Here is an 18,987-nt window from a genome sequence, read left to right on the forward strand (position 1 = left end):
GCAGTTAATATAAATTTTTGTCTCATTGAGAAACTCAAAGCGAGGGTTAAATAAGTGATTGATGGTTGTTCAGGTCTATGCAATTGAACATATTGCTGTAAACTTGGGATTTCACATTTCCATTCTCTTAAACTCATCCTTTCCTCACTTTCTCTCTTTCTGCAATGTGTGAATGTGTGAATGCTTGTGTTCATGTGTTAGATTAGTTTATGTCTTAGGTTTATATAAATAAAATCTTATTCATATTGAAAAGAGAAGTATCTTGTGTTTTGTGCTCACAAGTTAATGTCTTAATTTGCCGATCTTGTTACTGTGCTATTAAATAGTGTTTTCACTATATTTTGGATTTTAATATCCAGTGCAGAGGTTGTTATACGGCTCGTTCAGTGAATCGCAGTAACAGTGATTCTGTTCAAATCCTTATAAAATCATAAATGATTCCCTTTGAGCTAAATTAAACTATTTCTTTAAATTACATATTAATATTAAGTTTTTATTACGTTACAGGTCTTTACAGGAAAGACCCATTTAAATCTAAACTGCAAGTTAGGGTTTGATGAAACTGGTTAAAGCAACAAAAAAGCGTCTTTTAAAAATGACAGGGCTCCAGACAAAAAAAATCGAGTAAGGAGCCATTGGCTCCTATAAAAGAAAAACTTAGGCGCCACAGAATAAAAGTGGTTTATTTTATTATTATCATTTTATTTTTCCCCCCTATTTTAACATTTAAATCATTTTGTCATGTGTTTATGTCTTATCTTTTCTAGGCTTTATCAGCATTTTAATTAGGGATGCACGATATTGGAATTCTGCCGATATTCGATATGCCGATATTTTTCAACTCATTTTGGCCGATACCGATGCCGATACCGATATATTTCCTTTTGTTTGGAAACAACACCAAGTCTCTCCTGTGAAGAAATTATAAGCAAAATATTATTCATTTTGGTTAGTTTTTAACAAGAACTTATTTATTAGAATTAAATAAAATATAATAAAGGTTTTTTAACAGTACATTGAAGCTTTGAAAATAAATATAAATCAACTATATCAATCGCTGCATTTTTTCCCCCAGAAAGATGCAGTGTTAACCCTAATATTTTATTCTAAGATTTAACATTTATAGATGGTCTAAAACAAAAGAGTTGTAAAAATTCAGAAAATCTTTTAGAGCTCATGATTTGTATAAAAAATAAAACGTTACACATTAATGAATAAATCAGTATATATAAAATTATTTAATTTACAAGTGTCATGTTTGTGATTTTTTTTTTCCCATGTAAGCTATAGCTTCTGACCATTAAATCAAAACATACTTATTTTATTACATCAATTACTACTTTATTTAATCAGAAACAGTCTAAATGTTATTTGTGTAGGCTATTTTACTTTTAATTTAATTAGAAGTAGGCCAACAGCACCCCTACTATTAAAACTACTTACCGAACGGGCATTAGGACCTGGGGGAGGCTGTCACTGCTGCCCCTGCTTGTGCTATAACTGTTTACTCTATCCCACACCGAACGCGTCATTCTGTACATGCCTTCACACATTAAATGCAGCGATCCAAAACAGTCAATCTATTCATCATTCAGACAAAACTTTGCTTCAAGAATGAGCCACATTGCTGACGTGATCTAATCGCTAGCACACCCTGAGCACATGCGAGTTAACCCCTTCCCCTTATCGGCAAGACATATCGGCATAATTTTGCATGTCAGGCCGATGCCGATATTTACATTTAAAGTCATTATCGGCCGATTTCGATATCAGTCCGATAATATCGTGCATCCCTAATTTTAATCCATCTTGTAGATGATCAGGTCGACCGGGGGACTAAGGTTCACTTAAAGTGTGAATTAAATGTCTTTTACAACTTGAAATATACAGTCACAAAGAATTGTTCGTTACACAGAATCTGTACCAATATCATGGACCATAAGCATCACTTGGCAACTGAGTGCAGTGCATCCTATAAATGTTGTCACGTCTTTCACACATTCAGTCTGTTTTTCTTCATTAGTAAAATGCAATTTTATAGGAGGAGTTGAATCATGTACAACAGAATAAGTAAAAATATTAATATGCAACAGCGCATAAATATAGCAAAACACTCCGCTTTATAGTTATTTTTCTAGCTGACTGATGAGTTTATGGACACTGAGTGGTTATTCTGAGGTAAATGTATTACAATGCAATGTTTACAAGCTTTATACATTTCCTCAGTTTGAAACACTGAATGAGCTTTTACATAAAACATTTCAGTAAGTTGTACTATAGGCTTTCTTATTGCCTACCTTTTGATCATGTTCATTTCATACTATAGTAGTAAATCGAAATATATAATGGGTTCACTTGCTGCTTTAACTGAGGTGCTAAAGAGATCGCGCCTGAGCATTAAGTGCGATACTCTCCGCTCGCGCGATCCGGACGCATACACGGACCGTGTGGACGCGGGGTACTGGTGTTTATATTACCAAAAGTGTGCGCTTGTGGTCCACATTAAAGAGCACCCAAACCGCATCATTTGAATTTCGGAGCATTTTAAAGCTGATACTTTGTTTATTAAAAAGTAAGACAGCACAAAGCTTTTTGCGATTACTGGATGGCAAGTGCGCTTCAAATAACAGGAAGTCCATGCATTAACAGAACACAGCATATAGACTAAGATCTCGATAAGAAAGCCATATTAGTAATGATTATAAATGAGAATTGTTGACGATATTGCCAGTATCCACAGAGCTGACAGCTTTACCTGTTGAAGTTTGTTCAAGTTGTGCACGAAATAGACACGGCTTTTCTGCACTTGCACTTTGGGGCTGTTTACACTTGGTCACTTCATGCATTTTTTCCTGATCGGATAGCTATCTGATCCTGAAAAGGCCAGGTGTAAATGCCGTCCGAAACGCATGGATATAAATCCAATCGCTCGAACCAATTCAGGAGGTGGTCTGGGCGAAACCGGACAAGTGTAAATGCAACTGGTTGTTGAAACCACATATGGTAATTTTACTCCTCCCATAATATTAAAATAATAGACGTGTGAGAGCGTTTTATAGGCTATATGGCATGTTATAGTCAGATATGACAGCGCAATGCAACAAGCATCACCGCGGATGAGTAGCGGAGTATTTCTTCAGCAAGCGACGCGCAAACTGAATGAACCTGAAAGTAAGTCGCAGACGCTCAACACACAATCTTCTTCATTAAAAGTAGCGAGACTAGCCTATCTATCCAGTGCTGATGCCGCGCGCTCTCTTGCGGTCTCTGATATTGAAATTAGCTGATAATTAATCAATAATATGATAATTATAATTATCCATTGCTTTCATTGACGTGAACGTTATATTTGCATATGAAGCGGGAATTGAAGAACGGATTTATATCCGTTTTGCGAAGACACATTTATGTGGCCAAGTGTAAATGGGGAAACGTTTTAACAAATCATATAGATATCCGATCAGAGAAAATGCATGAAGTGACCAGGTGTAAACAGGCCCTTTCAGGTCTCTCTCACTGCGTTCAGCAGACTGTGTGCGGCAGAGACGAGGACTGTTTGAAACTCTTTTCCAGTAAAACTTTGATGCGCATCGTCTTATGTAAGTTTAATAGGTGAACATAACAAAAGATGTGAGCGCAAAACAATCGGGAAAAAAGTCCTTTCATGCAAATTATATGTAGTCGCCAGTGGCGACCTCAGCAATTTTAGTCGCAGTTTGGAGCCCTGAATGACTTTCAAAAGAAATCAATATAAATCAATCTTACTGTTTAAACGAGAAGTCAAAATTACCCTTCTAAAAATGTTTACTGTCATAAGGCATGTGATTCTAATATTTGAGCATGGACCTTTCTTCAACATTTGAATTTAGAAGAACTGATTTCGATGTACACTTTATATAAAACGATACTGTCAGAACACCATAATTATTCAAATGAACTAAATGTGCATTTATTTCCATTCAAAGAAATGTCAAATGATAGAAAAAGAGGCTTAGCATCATTCATTCATTAGAGATCCATTTCATGTATTGTGCTTGGACGTCTAATCACAAAACATCAATTAAACATTCAATACATTCTAAATGTCTCTATACCTGTTAGAGAAGTCTACCATACACATAAAGAAGAGTTTATGTAAACTACTTGGATGATCACAAGAGTCACAAGTTTAATGCATTAAGTTTAAAAGCAGCAAAAACTCTCAAATTTGCTACAAAGAACCACTAAACTATCAAAACACTGAGATTTAAGACTTCTTAACAGAAGTATGTTGTACAAAGGTTTGTATGTGGGCATTATGGAAGATCACTCAGAACACCCAAGCGACCACATAGCAACCACCTAGCAACACTTGAGCAACAACTCAGAACACACAACTATCTGTTTGTTAGTGCGGTGTTCGATACGACGATGTATCGTCACAGAGATTTGTCGATACGAGTATTGATACAGCTGGCCTTGTATCGATATCACAGCACGTGCGCTGCAGTGGACTGCACTTAATTTGAATACAAGAAGACCATTTTAAACGGAGTAGAAATGTGCAAGGTTTCAAAAAAAAAAAAAAAAATAGAATAGAATAGAGCATAATATATATAGGCTACACGAGGCTAACAAGGTTAATCTGGCTGCAGAGGAACACAACCAGGGTTGTCTGATATAAAGAGATGTAATCCCCGAAACAGCTTCCCACTTGAGCAATACGGAAATATCCGCCAAGTTTGTCAACCTGGCAACCATGTGCACGCGCCCTCTCTCCAATGTGGATAAAAGCGCTGGATTTCTGAAAACACTGGTAAACTAGAAGTTTAGCGAACTCCACTTCGATATTTTAATCTTAGAAAAGTGTAATTTATCAAGTGTTCATTTATGAGAGAGAGAGAGGGGCTGTGTATGTATGAATTACTGTGTAATATATAATTACGTTTTGCCATGTTTCTCTATTAACAGTGAAGCTGTGGTTTTAATTGCTTTATAAACAATGATGTTACCACCTCCTTGTGGAGAAAGATGTAGCTCTTCAGCGAATAAGCTATTTTATTGATAAACTTGCGGGACAGCGCTAACTTTGTCGGAGCACTAAAAAGCATGTCTGTGCGCACGCAGCGTGATCTGTGTGACTAAATGTGTGCGTGAGGCACAGTGAAGACAGCACATTAGTGTAGAACTCCTAATTTTTATTTTTTAAATGTAGAGTGTGTTAAGTTGTGCAATGATAACCTACCAGCAATGTTAAGATGATTTTAATATATTAGAATGAGTTCATTACAATATAAATTTATTAGAACAAGTACATTATTATTTATGGGCTTAAAAACAAAATGCAAACAATCTGAATATTGTACCTGATGGAGTGCGCACAAAGTAAACATGAAATATATATGCCATTACCTATACTGTACTGTCGTAGAGTTATGGAGGCCCTTCATAATGCAGAGGTCAACTGCCTATAGTTAACAATGGAACTATAGTATGCAGTGTTTAATAAACCGCTGTTTTACTAAATTGTTCTGAGGTGAAATTCAGTGCAGTCCTGTATCGTGATACGTATCGTATTGTGGCCTCTGTATCGTGATACGTATCGTATCATGACTTTGCTGGTGATACACAGCCCTACTGTTTGTGTAGCTATTTTATCTATTTTAAGAAAAGACCTTGTCAAGCCATCATAAACTTTTTCTTGAAAGAAAAAAGAAAAGAAAAAAGCCAGTCAATCTAGTTAATACTAGGGTTTTTAACCACAAAAATGTGGTACAAAACACCAAGGTTATTTTCGTAAACGAAAACTGAAACTAAGACTAAAACTATTGGTCAAAAAACACTTTCGTAAACTGAAATAAAATTATAATTTCTAAATAAATGAAAAACTAAAACTAAACGAAACTAACGACAGAAACTGAAAAACGAACTAAAATAAAATAATTAGCAAAAATAAATAATCATGTTCGTGATTTAATAAGCTCTCATTCTGTGCCAGAAAATCGATTCTGTGGTTGTTTAGGGAAATAGATGGCGCTTCATGCACGTGAGCTGCGTCCTAAGCGGCTATTCACAGAGAATGCGTTTTTGCATTTAAAAAACAAGACGCTGGCTATGAAATGGGAAATAACTATAAAATATGAAATGGGAAATAATAATGCACACCTTACAGCGCACAAACGTTTAAAAGTGTGCTTGACGTGGGAGAACAACATGAGAGAGTGAGTTAACAGACACAAATGAACATTTTTTGATGAGCTGACATTTGTCACGCTTTGCGATTACTATGGTAACGTCTGCCTCGAGTCCATGACACGAGCACCGCTTTGACTGTACAAAACGCATCCAAAATGAGAGAAAGCGCTGTGCTTTCACCACTTGCCGTGTTGTGTAAAAGGGGCTTTAGAACGGGGATTGATTACGTTGTTCATCTGAAGCACGTGCGCGCTGGAGCGGCTCATCAAAGTAAAGTGAAAACAATTTAAATCACCTTACCGCATTTAGTTTTGAGTAGTATGAGGTTTCAAAGCATTTTAGATTGTTTCTTCTTATTGTGTACGTTCATAGAGGGAGAGACAGGACATACAGTAGTGTGCACCAGTGGCTCTCTGTGCAACAGATCCAACAAATTAATGCACTGAAAACACAGATGGACAAAGTTTACAGAGTTTCAATGACGATTGCAAAGAACGTCTGCGTCCCAATGTGCACACTGTCCATGCTAAATTCTATGTGATATTAGTTATTTTTAATAGGCCTACTATTTAGTGTAGATAGGGTGAATAGTATGCACATTGGGACGCAGGGCATGTTTCCTCAAATCCAACACTGGAGGGCCATTGTCCTGCAGAATTTAACTCCAACCCTGATTAAAAACTCAACTGCCTGATATGGTCTAGTAACTCTGAAAACCTTGATTAGCTTGTTGTTTGTAAACTATCGGCATATTAAACAAGATTACATCTTTAATATCCCTCCCTCCAGGACATTTACAGCACCCGTCTCACCCGCAAAGCCCTCCGCATAGCAGGTGATCCCACCCACCCGACACACAGCTTCTTCAGTCTGCTGCCATCAGGGAGGAGACTGCAGAGTCTCCAGGTGAGGACCACCAGGTGAGGACCAGCAGACTGAAGGACAGCTTCATACATCAGGCTGTCAGGAAGCTGAACTCCCACCCGTCCTTGCCCCCCCTCCCCTCTTTTACCCCATGCAACACTGAACTTTGATACTACGATATTAAAACGATATTAAAATAAAAATTTTAAAATTCAAAAAATATAATATCCTTGCAAAACACTACTTGCATTTATATTTTATAATTGGATAGGCCTAAATCTGGGGTGGCAATGCTTTTTAGGGTGGCAGGTAAAGTTGTCATGTTAAAGCTCCCCTGTATCAAAGAATCGTTTATATTTACAGAAGAAATTATTTCTGGGGTAATGTCTAAACTGTGGTGTGTAAATTGCACAAACAAATAAAAGGAAATTGGCACAGCACTGACCAAACCAATGAAATGCTAACAAAATAAAACGCAAAATTTTATTATAAAGAGACAAACTTGTCCAAAGTATATTACAAAATGTCACTTAAGAAAATATTGAATAAATAGTAAATGATTTATCAATTCAACCTAAAGAGAATACAAATAAATAAATAAAATGAAAAAAAATGTATGTTTATCAGCAAAACCTTGGGTAAAGGGCGAACAGAATTATCTGTAACATGCCTGCAGTAAAAGCTCATTACCTTTATCATGGAGACTGACATTCTTCATTTTACCGATCACCTCGTCATCTTCATTGTAATGGGCCTCCACTATGACATCAGGAGCCTTTGGCACCATCTGATTGGCTAAAGTTCTCTTGTTTAGATCTCCATTGACTGCCTGTGTACATAGTTCACAACATGATACAGTTTCGTCAATATGCATTTATGTCATAGATTGATATCATCTGTCATTTTATAAACACTCTCATTATACGAGTTTGTTGATGATGCATTTATGTCTTAGATTGATATTATAATTTTATAATCACTTTCATTATAACACAACCACATGCTTTACAACTACTAGAAGCACATGTAAACATGCATGCATTTATACATCTTAGTATGAAAACAGTGCAGATTCTGCACTATTTTCCACATTTTGTTGTGCTAATCATGGTGAGAAATCTGTGCTGGATTGGATTTAAATATCCTAAAATATATGAAATTGAGAGTACTAAACGACTAGAGACAAAGCATTAGCCAATTTGCCAAAATAAGAAACAAATGAAGAAAATGAGCAGGGGAGCTATAGAATTTTATGAACAATGGTCATCCTCATTCTGCAGATATCTGTGAAGGATTTCTGCAAGTTCAGAATTCATGCAGGTAGGGCTGCTAAATGCAGCAGAGGACAATAGTGAACATTCTTGTGTTCTTTGCCCCATGCGTGTCATATCAGCATCTCAGCTTGACTAAAATTCTCAAAAAGACATTGGATGCAAAATTCACTTTTATATTGTGTTTGCATATAAATGTGTATTAGCAGTGTGTGGACACAACCACCCTGCAATGCAAATTTTTTTTTTTTTTTTTTTAACCCCCCCCCCAAAAAAACAGTCTCAATTATTAAGCCGTTTTGATTTTCTGCGCAGTATGACATCATACTTCTCAGGCCCTACCCACGACCACTGACCATCCTGTATTAGCATATTTCCACCCTCAGTCAGTTGTACGCTGTCTGCCATTTCTGCCAAGCAGCTGTAGTGACAACAATTATACATCTTACTATTCCCTACCGGCAAGAAAGCATCATTGACTACCAGCAAAAACCTTGCTAAATCTAAGATCTAATATCACCCAATTTGAAGCATACCGGTCACACAGGATTAGTTTAAGATGTATGTAAATTAATTTTTACTTTAGATGTTATCTACCATGTTTATGGTATTTTTGGCAGGATAAGTGATATGCTGAAATCGTTAAGGTGGGTGTGTCTGCTGCATACTTGCCAACACAGGTACTGATGCAACACAAAATACATTTCTTTATGTACATAATTATGCAGAAAATATTAAACAAACATATCTGCTATTGGTATGTGAAATTAATTTGATTATACAATTAATAATACAATACAAACCTTCGTTACTATATTGCTCTGTGCAGTATAGAAATTCAAAGATTACCATGCATCATCTTGGAAATAAAGCTGAATAAGAGGTGTGTATATTTTAATGTCATGATTGAGCAACATCTATTTCAGACTTTAAGATCACACAAATTCTATGGCGTTTAACTAGCATTACCATTTCCATAGGAGTAAAATGTTATCTATACTGTATATGTTGAATTAATTATTAATTTAATCAACGTTTAAATCATTACCTGCTACAAAATGCTGTTAACGAAATCATTGAAACATTTACCTAGCATACAAATAAAAACTAACAAAATTGCATAAATGGTGAATGTACAAGGCAAATTAATGTATTTGTATATACAGTAGATGTCGACCGATTGATCAGAACCAATAGCTGATTGCTGGAACTACCGTTTAACAGCAAAAATCAATGGCGATAACTTTCCAGATTGCATCCGTTGCTAGAGCTGCTGAGAAGTTTGCGAGAGCTGCTTCTGGAGGCAGAAATCACTGACACCTTGTGCTGTTTATGTTGACACGTGAGGCTGTGCGATGCACAATGGGAAACTTCAGATGCGGATTTAAAGGCAGCCGACAGAAAATCCTGCCACACCACAGAGCGTGATTCACACAGTTTTCAATTAAATTACATTTATATTTGTCCCAAATCACTGTTAATGTAAATGCAGCACTGCACTCTTGCCCAGTCTGTGACTAACCTATTTTGTTATTCTGAGTAGATAATCATCACGTTCTAAAATAGAAGCAAATAAAGTGAGAGAGGATACATACAATATCCATAATGTATGTAATTTCAATGCTATGGCCTCTGTGTAGATATTCAAGATGGAAATCTTTAAGCATGACAAATGAAATGGTAATACTTTACAATAAGAGCCCATTTGTAACATTAAGATTAATGCAAGCTGTATTGTTCCTTTTTAGAGTGTTAATGTTTTTCTGTTAACATTATATAAGTTGGTTCATAGTTTATCAACTAAATGTTAATATTTTTATTCATTCACAAAGTATGGTTCAGTTTTTTTTTTTTTTTTTTTTTTTTTTTTTTTTTTTTTTTTTTAAGTAAAGCATTATTTTAGTTTTCATTCAGTATCCATTTTTAAAACTATTGGTTGCTTAATCTGTAACAGTCAGTTGTGGTCCAACCTAGTTATTGGTATCGGCAAAATCCACTTTCAGACGACCTCTAGTACACGGAGCAATTAATCTTTATTCAGATTTCAACATGAGTACTTTTTCATTTGTGATACATATGTAATCTGATGTTTATCATGTTCATCTGATGTACGCTACTGTAATGTATATGAATGTAACTTAAATACGCAGGAGAAATTCCCAACATTAAACAAATAACCATTTACAATTTTAGGACATTTGTGTTGTACAAATATACAGGGATAAAAATGTTTAAGTTTTCACCTTAAAAATCAAACAATTTCCTATTAATTCAATAGAATATATGGGAATACCAATATGGAGGCATGGTGGCTTCACTTATGATGTCATGGGCAATCCAGTTCTCTATTATAGATCAGTGGTTTGGTCTCATTTTCTTTCTTTCTTTCTTTTCTATTTCTGTAATTATTTTCATTTAAAAAGTGGAAATCCTAGTAGCTACACCTTCCCTCCACTGAAAATAATGTTAATGTTTTCTGGTGAAAAGTTAAAATACAGGACAAACAGCTCTGTAAGGCTTAGAGAAAGAAACACTGATTCCTTAAATTAGGGATGTTAAATATAAGCCATTATGAAGCAATGAGATCTTGTTATTTTTCCTCTATTGATTCATTCTCTCCCAACACTATGAAAAGCCAGTATGAAGTCAGGCCTATGCTGTAGATTATTCACAAAGATGATTATTTTCACCTTGACTTAACTTGCTTGGCAGTAGTTTAGATTTCCTGACACACAACAGCCCACACATGCACACAACATCCCTTATTAAAGCTCCAATGTTGTTGCCAATTTTGATATACAGAATGTTTATATAACAAAAAAAAAAAAAAAAAATTAAAAAAAAAAAATTAATCTACTTGCTCTGCTGTATGGAAAAACAGTGAAGTCTTAGTAACAATTTTTTCACAGCACTGGATGTCTGAGTATATATATATATATCGTCCTGTTTTTGTGTATATCATACAAAATGGTTTCAGATATGAACAAAAAATAAACATAAAACAAAAGGCAAACAGATTAAACAACAGATTTTAAATAGTGCTACTTATAAAAGCAAAGTAAAAAAAAAAAAAATAATAATAAGTTATCTAATACCAACTGGGCCTGTGTGAAAATGTATTTGTCCCTACAGTTACTAACCCCCAGTTGAACATGGCTGGCCCCATTTAGTCTGGGCCCCATTATGAAAGCATTTTCATAGATACTCCACTGTCCGAAAGACATTGGCCAAAAATGTCATCCATGGAAAAGTGGTGAAGCAAAAACCCAGTGTTTCCCACACATAGACGAATGTGTGGCGGTGCGCCACAGATTAAATTCCGACCGCCACAGATTCAACACCGACCAAAAAAAATAAATAAAATCAATACCGACCGTCACATATTGCGTTTCGTTAAAATTATGATCCGCAAATCTTTTGGGAGAAAGTTGGGAGAATGTTTGATGAGTAGAACTGTTTGGATGACAGTGGTCCTGTTAAATAATGCCAAATTCCACAAAAATAACATCATATTTATGGTCAAGTATGGTGGTGGCATTGTACTGGTGCAGGGACACTTTGCTGCTTCAGAGCCTGGGCAACTGGCAATAATTAAGGGGAACATAAATTCTGAGCTCTACCAGAAAATCATTAAGGAGAATGTTCAGTCTTCAGTTTGTAAGTTGAAGCTCAAGCAAAACTGGATTATGAGGGAAGTAGGGTTGTGACGGTGAGGAAATTTTCCCACCGGTTAATCGATGCGTCACATAATACCGGTAATCATAAAACATAATACCGGAGGGCGTTTCCCCTCTTTTCCTCACTTAAAATAGCTTAAAAGCGCCGTGTGCATTTCACTTTCGAATTAGCGGCAATTCAGCATCAACAACAAAATACGTTGTCAAACTCACTTAGCCTATATATAATTCATAGAACTTTTATTAACAAAATGAATAAAAACGTTTATTATCAAAACGAACAAGAAAGCTTGGAGTCATAGCATACACCTTGTTGTCAAATAAAATAAAATTACAAAGTTTAAATAATGTAAAAATCAGCAAACACTGTAGAACCAATTTAATAAGAAATTAATATTTTTAAAAAACTTCCAATATCACCTTAGATGAATGGCAAACGTGAACAGGTTTTACAAAATCCAAAATATTGCCAAACAGGCAATTTCATTTTGAAACTAAATCATCCGCTATCGTCTTGTCTGTCTCACCTCACTCTTCTTATCAGTCAGCTCGACTGACTCCTCACATGATAGATGAAATCTGATCTGTGATGCGACTGTCGTTCGGCACGCTACATTGAGCAGCCGCGTTCAGTTTTTCATTGTAGTGTCTGTTCTCTAACTGAACTAAATTATTTTTAATTACAAAAAAAATAAAAAATAAAAACTACAGTGGGGAACTGACACAAATGACATAACCGGTGTTGCGGCTTAACAACGGTATCACCGCCAACACAGTCTATCGCAGCAAGCCTAGTGGGAAGACAATGATTCAAAGCACAGGGGTAAGTCCATCTCTAAGGGTGTCTTGAGTCTTCTTTAAAAGAACCGAACCCAGACCCCTTTAGGTGGACCAAGTGAAAAAGGACCCAGTTGTCTTTATGTTCGCACTATCCCAGGTTCTGAAAGAAGGTCTCAGATCCTTTTTGGGTCCACTTAAGCAGTAATTGAGTCTCAGACTTCTTTGTGTTCAGACTGTTGCTTTTTGGACCTAGTCCAGTTCAGTGTCTGATGGCTGACATTATGGCCTCCAAAACTAATATTTTTATCTTTTGCACAAAAATGTATGTTTCATAAACCTTTGTAATATTCATATTGAATTGTTTTCCTTGTTTATGTAATCATGTTTATTTTATAGCACACAGGGTTTCTGCAGGATTTTTAGGGCCAGTTTTACTAAAAGCTTGCAGCCTTGCGCCAGCGCAAACCGTCTTTTGGTGTTAAAATAGTACTGGCAGGTTTTACTAAAGACGCGCAGTGACGAATTAGTGCTGAAAAGGCGTGGACAGTTATTTTTGCACTTGATCTTATTGACTATGCATTTCTAGGAGTTTCCCTTTCAGATGAAACATTTATGGGAGGAGAGTATTCAAATGAATCAAGCAATACGTTTTACTAACGTTTGCACTTGTCAAATTACTGGCACTTGTGCCATTATTTAACACCCAAAAAAGCATGTCTTAAACCATTTTGTGCTTGAAATGGATGCAATTTGTTGCTAGGAGGAGGCATCACAGAGAACAGAGCACGTGGTAGAAGGGAAAGGATTTTTACCCACATATTAAATTTATTTGGAAAGAACACATTATCCGAACATAATTTGCTTCAGGAAATAAAAAAAACGACTGTGAACCCTCAACTAGGAGTTACGTAATACCAGGTCTATCAAAACTTCTTGCACCCCTTCATTTTTTAGCCTTCGCTTCTTTTCTTTTACTGTGGCTACTTTATTTGCTACTGCTCTATTTTGTGCTGCGCTTGGTATATTGCGTTGATCGATATGTAAATGAGATGTTGCGTCCGTGTTCTTTAATTTGCACATTGTTAGTAAATAACAATTAAGCTCAAATTAACCTCAAATTTAAGACGGTTTATAAGACCTGCACAGATAAAATTAATGCCATCTGCGTAGGGTGGGGCAATGTCTATGGTAACATATTAAACTGTAAAATAACTGTAAAAAGCATGATATACAGTTCAGATACAAGTTCTCACTAATATAAATATACATTAGGGCTGTCAACGTTAACGCATGCGATTACTCTAACAATTTTAATGTGTTAATATTTTTAACGCATATTAATCGTTTCATAAGGTTTGACCCCAAATTCTTGGCGTCATTGCAGCGAGGAAAGTAATCTATCATTACCTGCGTCCCAATGTGCACACTATCCATCCTAAATTCTATGTGATATTAGTCATTTTCAATAATATTTAGGGCAGACAGGGTGGATAGTATGCACATTGGGACGCAGGGATTGTGCAATTATGAGGCGCCGGGCTAGACAAAAGTGAAGTGAACATGAGGAGAGAGAGCGAGTGTGTCTGAGAGAGAGCGAGTGTGTCTGAGAGAGAGCGAGAGAGAGAGAGAGATTTCAAGGTGGCTGTGGTTAAAAAGAGGAGATCCATGGAGTACAAAGTAGCCAGCCAGCTGGACACAAGCTGGGGTCTGAACAGGAGGGTGTATGATGTTTAAAGACCCGAAACACCCGATTATTCCAGGAACGTCACTGATGATGTGTCCAGCGGCATCAGAAGATGTATGTGCACAAGAAGTCATAATATGCATTAAAGATATCTACAATGTCTTCCATTGGAAAATATTTTCAGATATCTTCAAATGGGTTTTAACTAGTGGATATCTCTAATTGATTTTGTACTAGGCGTAATTCTAATTAGAGACATCTCAAATTACAATTTTACTAGCTAAAATTAAATTCAAGATCTCTAACTGAATTGTCACTAGTATGAATTATAATTCTCGATAGATCTCTCGAACTGGTTTTTGACTAGTCAATCAAATTTAAGATATTTTTAAATTCATCATTTTTAAAAGACATCCAAAATACATTTGTTGATATCTGGAATTAATTTATTACTAGTAAAATTACAGTTGTAGATTTCTTGAATTGTAATTCCTCCTAGTCAAAACTCATTTAAAGATATCTGCAATTTAATTATGGATCTCTCAATCAGATTTTTGACTAGGAAGATCTATATTTGGAGATATCTGCATTTAGCTTTGTGACTGGGCATAACTGACCTATCGGTAAGCCCCGCCGCCCCTTAGTTACTGTTGCTCCCTCGGACAAACAAACAGTTGCTCACGGTCTTACAATGACAGCTGCAGTGTGAAAACCTTCTTCCACGATGTTTTTGCATAATTCTGGACACAGAAGGCCACCAAATGGGAATTAAATATTCCATGGAGGGATTTTTTTAAATATTTAAAAAATAAATATGGTGGGTAACTCGAAGCGAGGGTTTACAGATCTCAATGCAAGCGGGAGAAGTCTCATATTACGGTCGGTCATTACGATCGCGGATGACAACATGCAGGATCAACATTGTTCATGTATCGCAGGGTACGATTAAATTAATGTACATTTAACCAGTTTAATATGGAGAGACAGTGAAATGTAGACCTTTGTTTATGTGTTTTTGACCAACACTGTACAAGACGTGAGAACAATCCACAATTTAGGTTTGTACATTAGTATGGACTCACTAACTTTAACGTTAGCTAGTTTAGCCAGAGATATCTTGCTGCCACAACATAACATTAACGTTATGCTTGAACAGACGAAAATTGTTATTTAATGAGTGCATGACAACCAGAAAATGATCGTTTTTGTCTTCATTTGGATAGGGGTTTGAATGCTTAGGGACATTTTGCTCAGTTTTGTTTGGATTCAGGAAATGTAACAAATAAATTAAATTGCCTATCCTCTTAGAGCTTCGGATCTTCCAAGGTTTCTCTATGGCGCTGAAACCTAAAGAGGTCAGAGTTCCGCTCCCTGTGCAACTAATACTCGACTGCCATTGGTTGATCTGCGTTCGAGGGGAGGGGCTTACCGATACGTCAACTGCAATGTAGATATCGGGAATTAACAATTTGACTAGTCAAAATTCCATATATACATATATATACACATATACATACATACATATATATATATATATATACATACATATACACACACACAAGAATGTGCATGCAAAGACACCTTTGTTAAGCCCCATCTTTAACATTTCATTAACCAATCCTAGCTTGGAAATTGTTATCATCCACCATTTTGTCTAAGAGTTGTATAATAAAGGTCCTGTATCTTTGGGTCATTTTAAACTGTTTATAAAGTAGTAATACAAAAGTATGGAAATAAAAATGTAGCTGGAGCATGTATAAAAGTGGTAGGCTATACAGAGAGGACTCCGATAGGCGTTTGTCCCGTTTTATCTTGTAATGTTGAGACATGTGTGCTATGAATTAAATTGTTAGCCTTTATTTACAAATGAATATATATAAGCCTCATGTTAGCTGTTGCCACATTTATAATTCGCAATTAAAAAAAAAAAAAAAAAAAAAAAAAAAAAAAAAAGTCAGGACGGTAAGACAAAAAGCTGCAAAATACCTTTATTTTTTTATTCCATGGTGGAACATGCTGCCATAACGACAAGTAAACCTGAATCCATACACCTAATAAATGTCAATGCTAAACTTTTCTTAAATTGTAATCTTTTTAAAATCAGCCTTCACCTTTTTTAGACTACATCTGATTAAGCATGGTTCTTGTCCGTCAAGCATTTATTTGTACTATTTTTCATGTTTTGGTTGTATAATTCGATTGTTCTTCATTATGTCTCAATAATAAATACATTCAGACACGCAGTTTGCGGTTTTCTGCCTTTATTGAACATTATACTGATTTTAATTGAATCAAGTTGCAAAACAGACCAAATGCACAGCGCTATAGACACATACACGCTGGAGACCTTTTACCACACATGGCTGCATTCAGATATTATTTAATAATCCCTGAAGCACTTCATCTAGTAGCTTTTCTCTCCGTGACAACAAAAGCAAACTTATACACGTTGTTGGCAGTTAGCACTAAGCATTAGGCAGTGAGGAGCTGAGTAAATTTATTCTCACATCACACAACAGCAGATTCGACTAGGAGCCGGTGCAATTCAGATATCTTAAAATATAATTGTGACTAGTCGAAAAAATGAATAAGAGATATCTCTAATTACCTTTGCGTATATGTGACATGTCTATTGAAGATATCTATGACGTAATTACAGATATCTTAAATGGACATGACTCGTCAAAGTATTTAGAGATATCGCAATCAGATTTCTTACTGGTGCAATTATAATTGCAGATATCTCTAATTATCATTCTGACTAGTCAAATTATAATTATGACTAGCCAAATTACAATTGTAACTATCTGAAATATATTTTATGGATAGTCAAACCAAACTTTTAAATGCTAAAACAGCTTGCCATACTTAATGTTATGCATTTTATTAGACAGGTGACGAACGCACAGATTAGTATTATAACAGAACTTTCAACACACTCAAATATATCTAGTATGATAAAACAGCACTGTTTTACCTCACATACGCATGACCAGAAGCAGCAGGAGCAGACGACTGTGGCATAAGCTCACCCTCGTCCTTCATTAGCAATTGCTCCAGCGCCCTCGTTTCACTTCCACGACTTTCAGTCCCACCCTGCTTCATACTACAGTGACCTTAAGTCTTTAAAACATTAGCTCATCCATGGACATGATTGCATCGGCTGTGGGGATGAAAACAACAACCCCCATGTTTCCACACTCAATCCCGGCTTCATTGATCTACACCATCGTTTGTTTTGAATATGTACCCTCTAGTTGCAAAAAGTTACATTGTGCCTTAAGATATGGCAATTGTCTTTCCATCCCCATTGTTGTCGCTGTAAAACCAAGGGTGGCCGGGCTTTTTCAGCTGCAGCCCCGAAACTTTGGAATAGTCTGCCTGTAAATGTGAGACTCGCTCCTTCACTAGTTTTAAGTCTGCTCTTAAATCTTATTTGTTCTCCCTGGCTTTTGAATAATGCCTGCTTTTTTGCTGTATTTGTATTTGTTGTACAGCACTTTGGTGCAACTCTGTTGCTTTTAAACGTGCTATAGAAATAAACTTTAACTTGACTTTGACTTGATTGTACTTTTTACGGCCTTAAATTTGATTAAATTAAATTTAAAGGGATACTCCACCCCAAAATGCAAATTTTGTCATTAATCACTTGGCCCCAAGGCATTGATGACATTAAGATGTGAAAAAAATTAAATTGGACAAATAAAATTAAATGAAATATGATAAACTGCTTTAATTTTTTCAGGTACAGTACAGGTATCCTTAAATGCAGCATTTAAATAAGAAATGTACTAATCAAATGAAAAAAATTTTTGAATGCATATTAATCGTATGAATAATATAGATTCTACTGATTCTCATATTTGGCTGCTGTACGAGAACTACAATAACGCACAGATGAGTTTATTAAGACACATGTGATTTCTTTCCCAGATGTTTACATTCAATTGAGACAAAACCAACTGCGTTTATGTGAACCATGGGTGTTTTTGACCGCTGAAACAAACGCTCAAGAGAGTGTACAGTAGTCAACATTTGAAGTGGATCAAAACCTTTCATCAACGCTGTTCTAAAGCCAAAATGCGTTCTTGCCTTAGGACAACTTTGATTAACTTTTTTGATCCACTTCAAATGTTGACTACTGTAGTTTAGCACCCACTGGGATGTGCGTGCTCGTATATCAGTTTCCACTGGCCAGGCGTACAGCCACGTCTCTCTAACAGAGTTTGGAAGCGGTTTAAAATAAATGTGTACATTGTGAGCGAATAATTTGTAGAGCTCTGCCAGAAGATGCAGCAATTATGACCAGCAGATTCATACAGAGACATCTGATGGACAAACTACATTGCAATTCGCAAATGGAAAAAATCAAGTGAGCCCAGGCCAATGTGTGTTCACAATACACATTTTTAGCAAACCGAAAGCGAACCGTACTCAGACCACATCCCGAGATGGTCTCGGTTCGGTTCGCTCACATATGGGCCAAAAATCGCACGAACCACGCTCAGACCCCTGAAAGACCAAGTGTGAAAACACC

At 36.1% G+C, this 18,987-nt stretch overlaps 1 protein-coding gene across 3 annotated transcripts in view; it reads right to left on the reverse strand.

Moving 5' to 3' along the window:
* The window catches only part of dis3l2 (DIS3 like 3'-5' exoribonuclease 2), a 123,973-nt gene that overhangs the window by 84,221 nt on the left and 20,765 nt on the right, over positions 1–18,987 (reverse strand). For all 3 annotated transcript variants that reach the window (XM_079379731.1, XM_079379730.1, XM_079379732.1), the window contains exon 6: positions 7,729–7,867. In XM_079379731.1, the coding sequence (XP_079235857.1) occupies positions 7,729–7,867 (139 nt within the window). The remainder of the gene's footprint in view (positions 1–7,728; positions 7,868–18,987) is intronic.

The sequence above is a fragment of the Barbus barbus genome (genome assembly GCF_936440315.1).
Source record: "Barbus barbus genome assembly, chromosome: 26".
Lineage (NCBI taxonomy): Eukaryota > Metazoa > Chordata > Actinopteri > Cypriniformes > Cyprinidae > Barbus > Barbus barbus.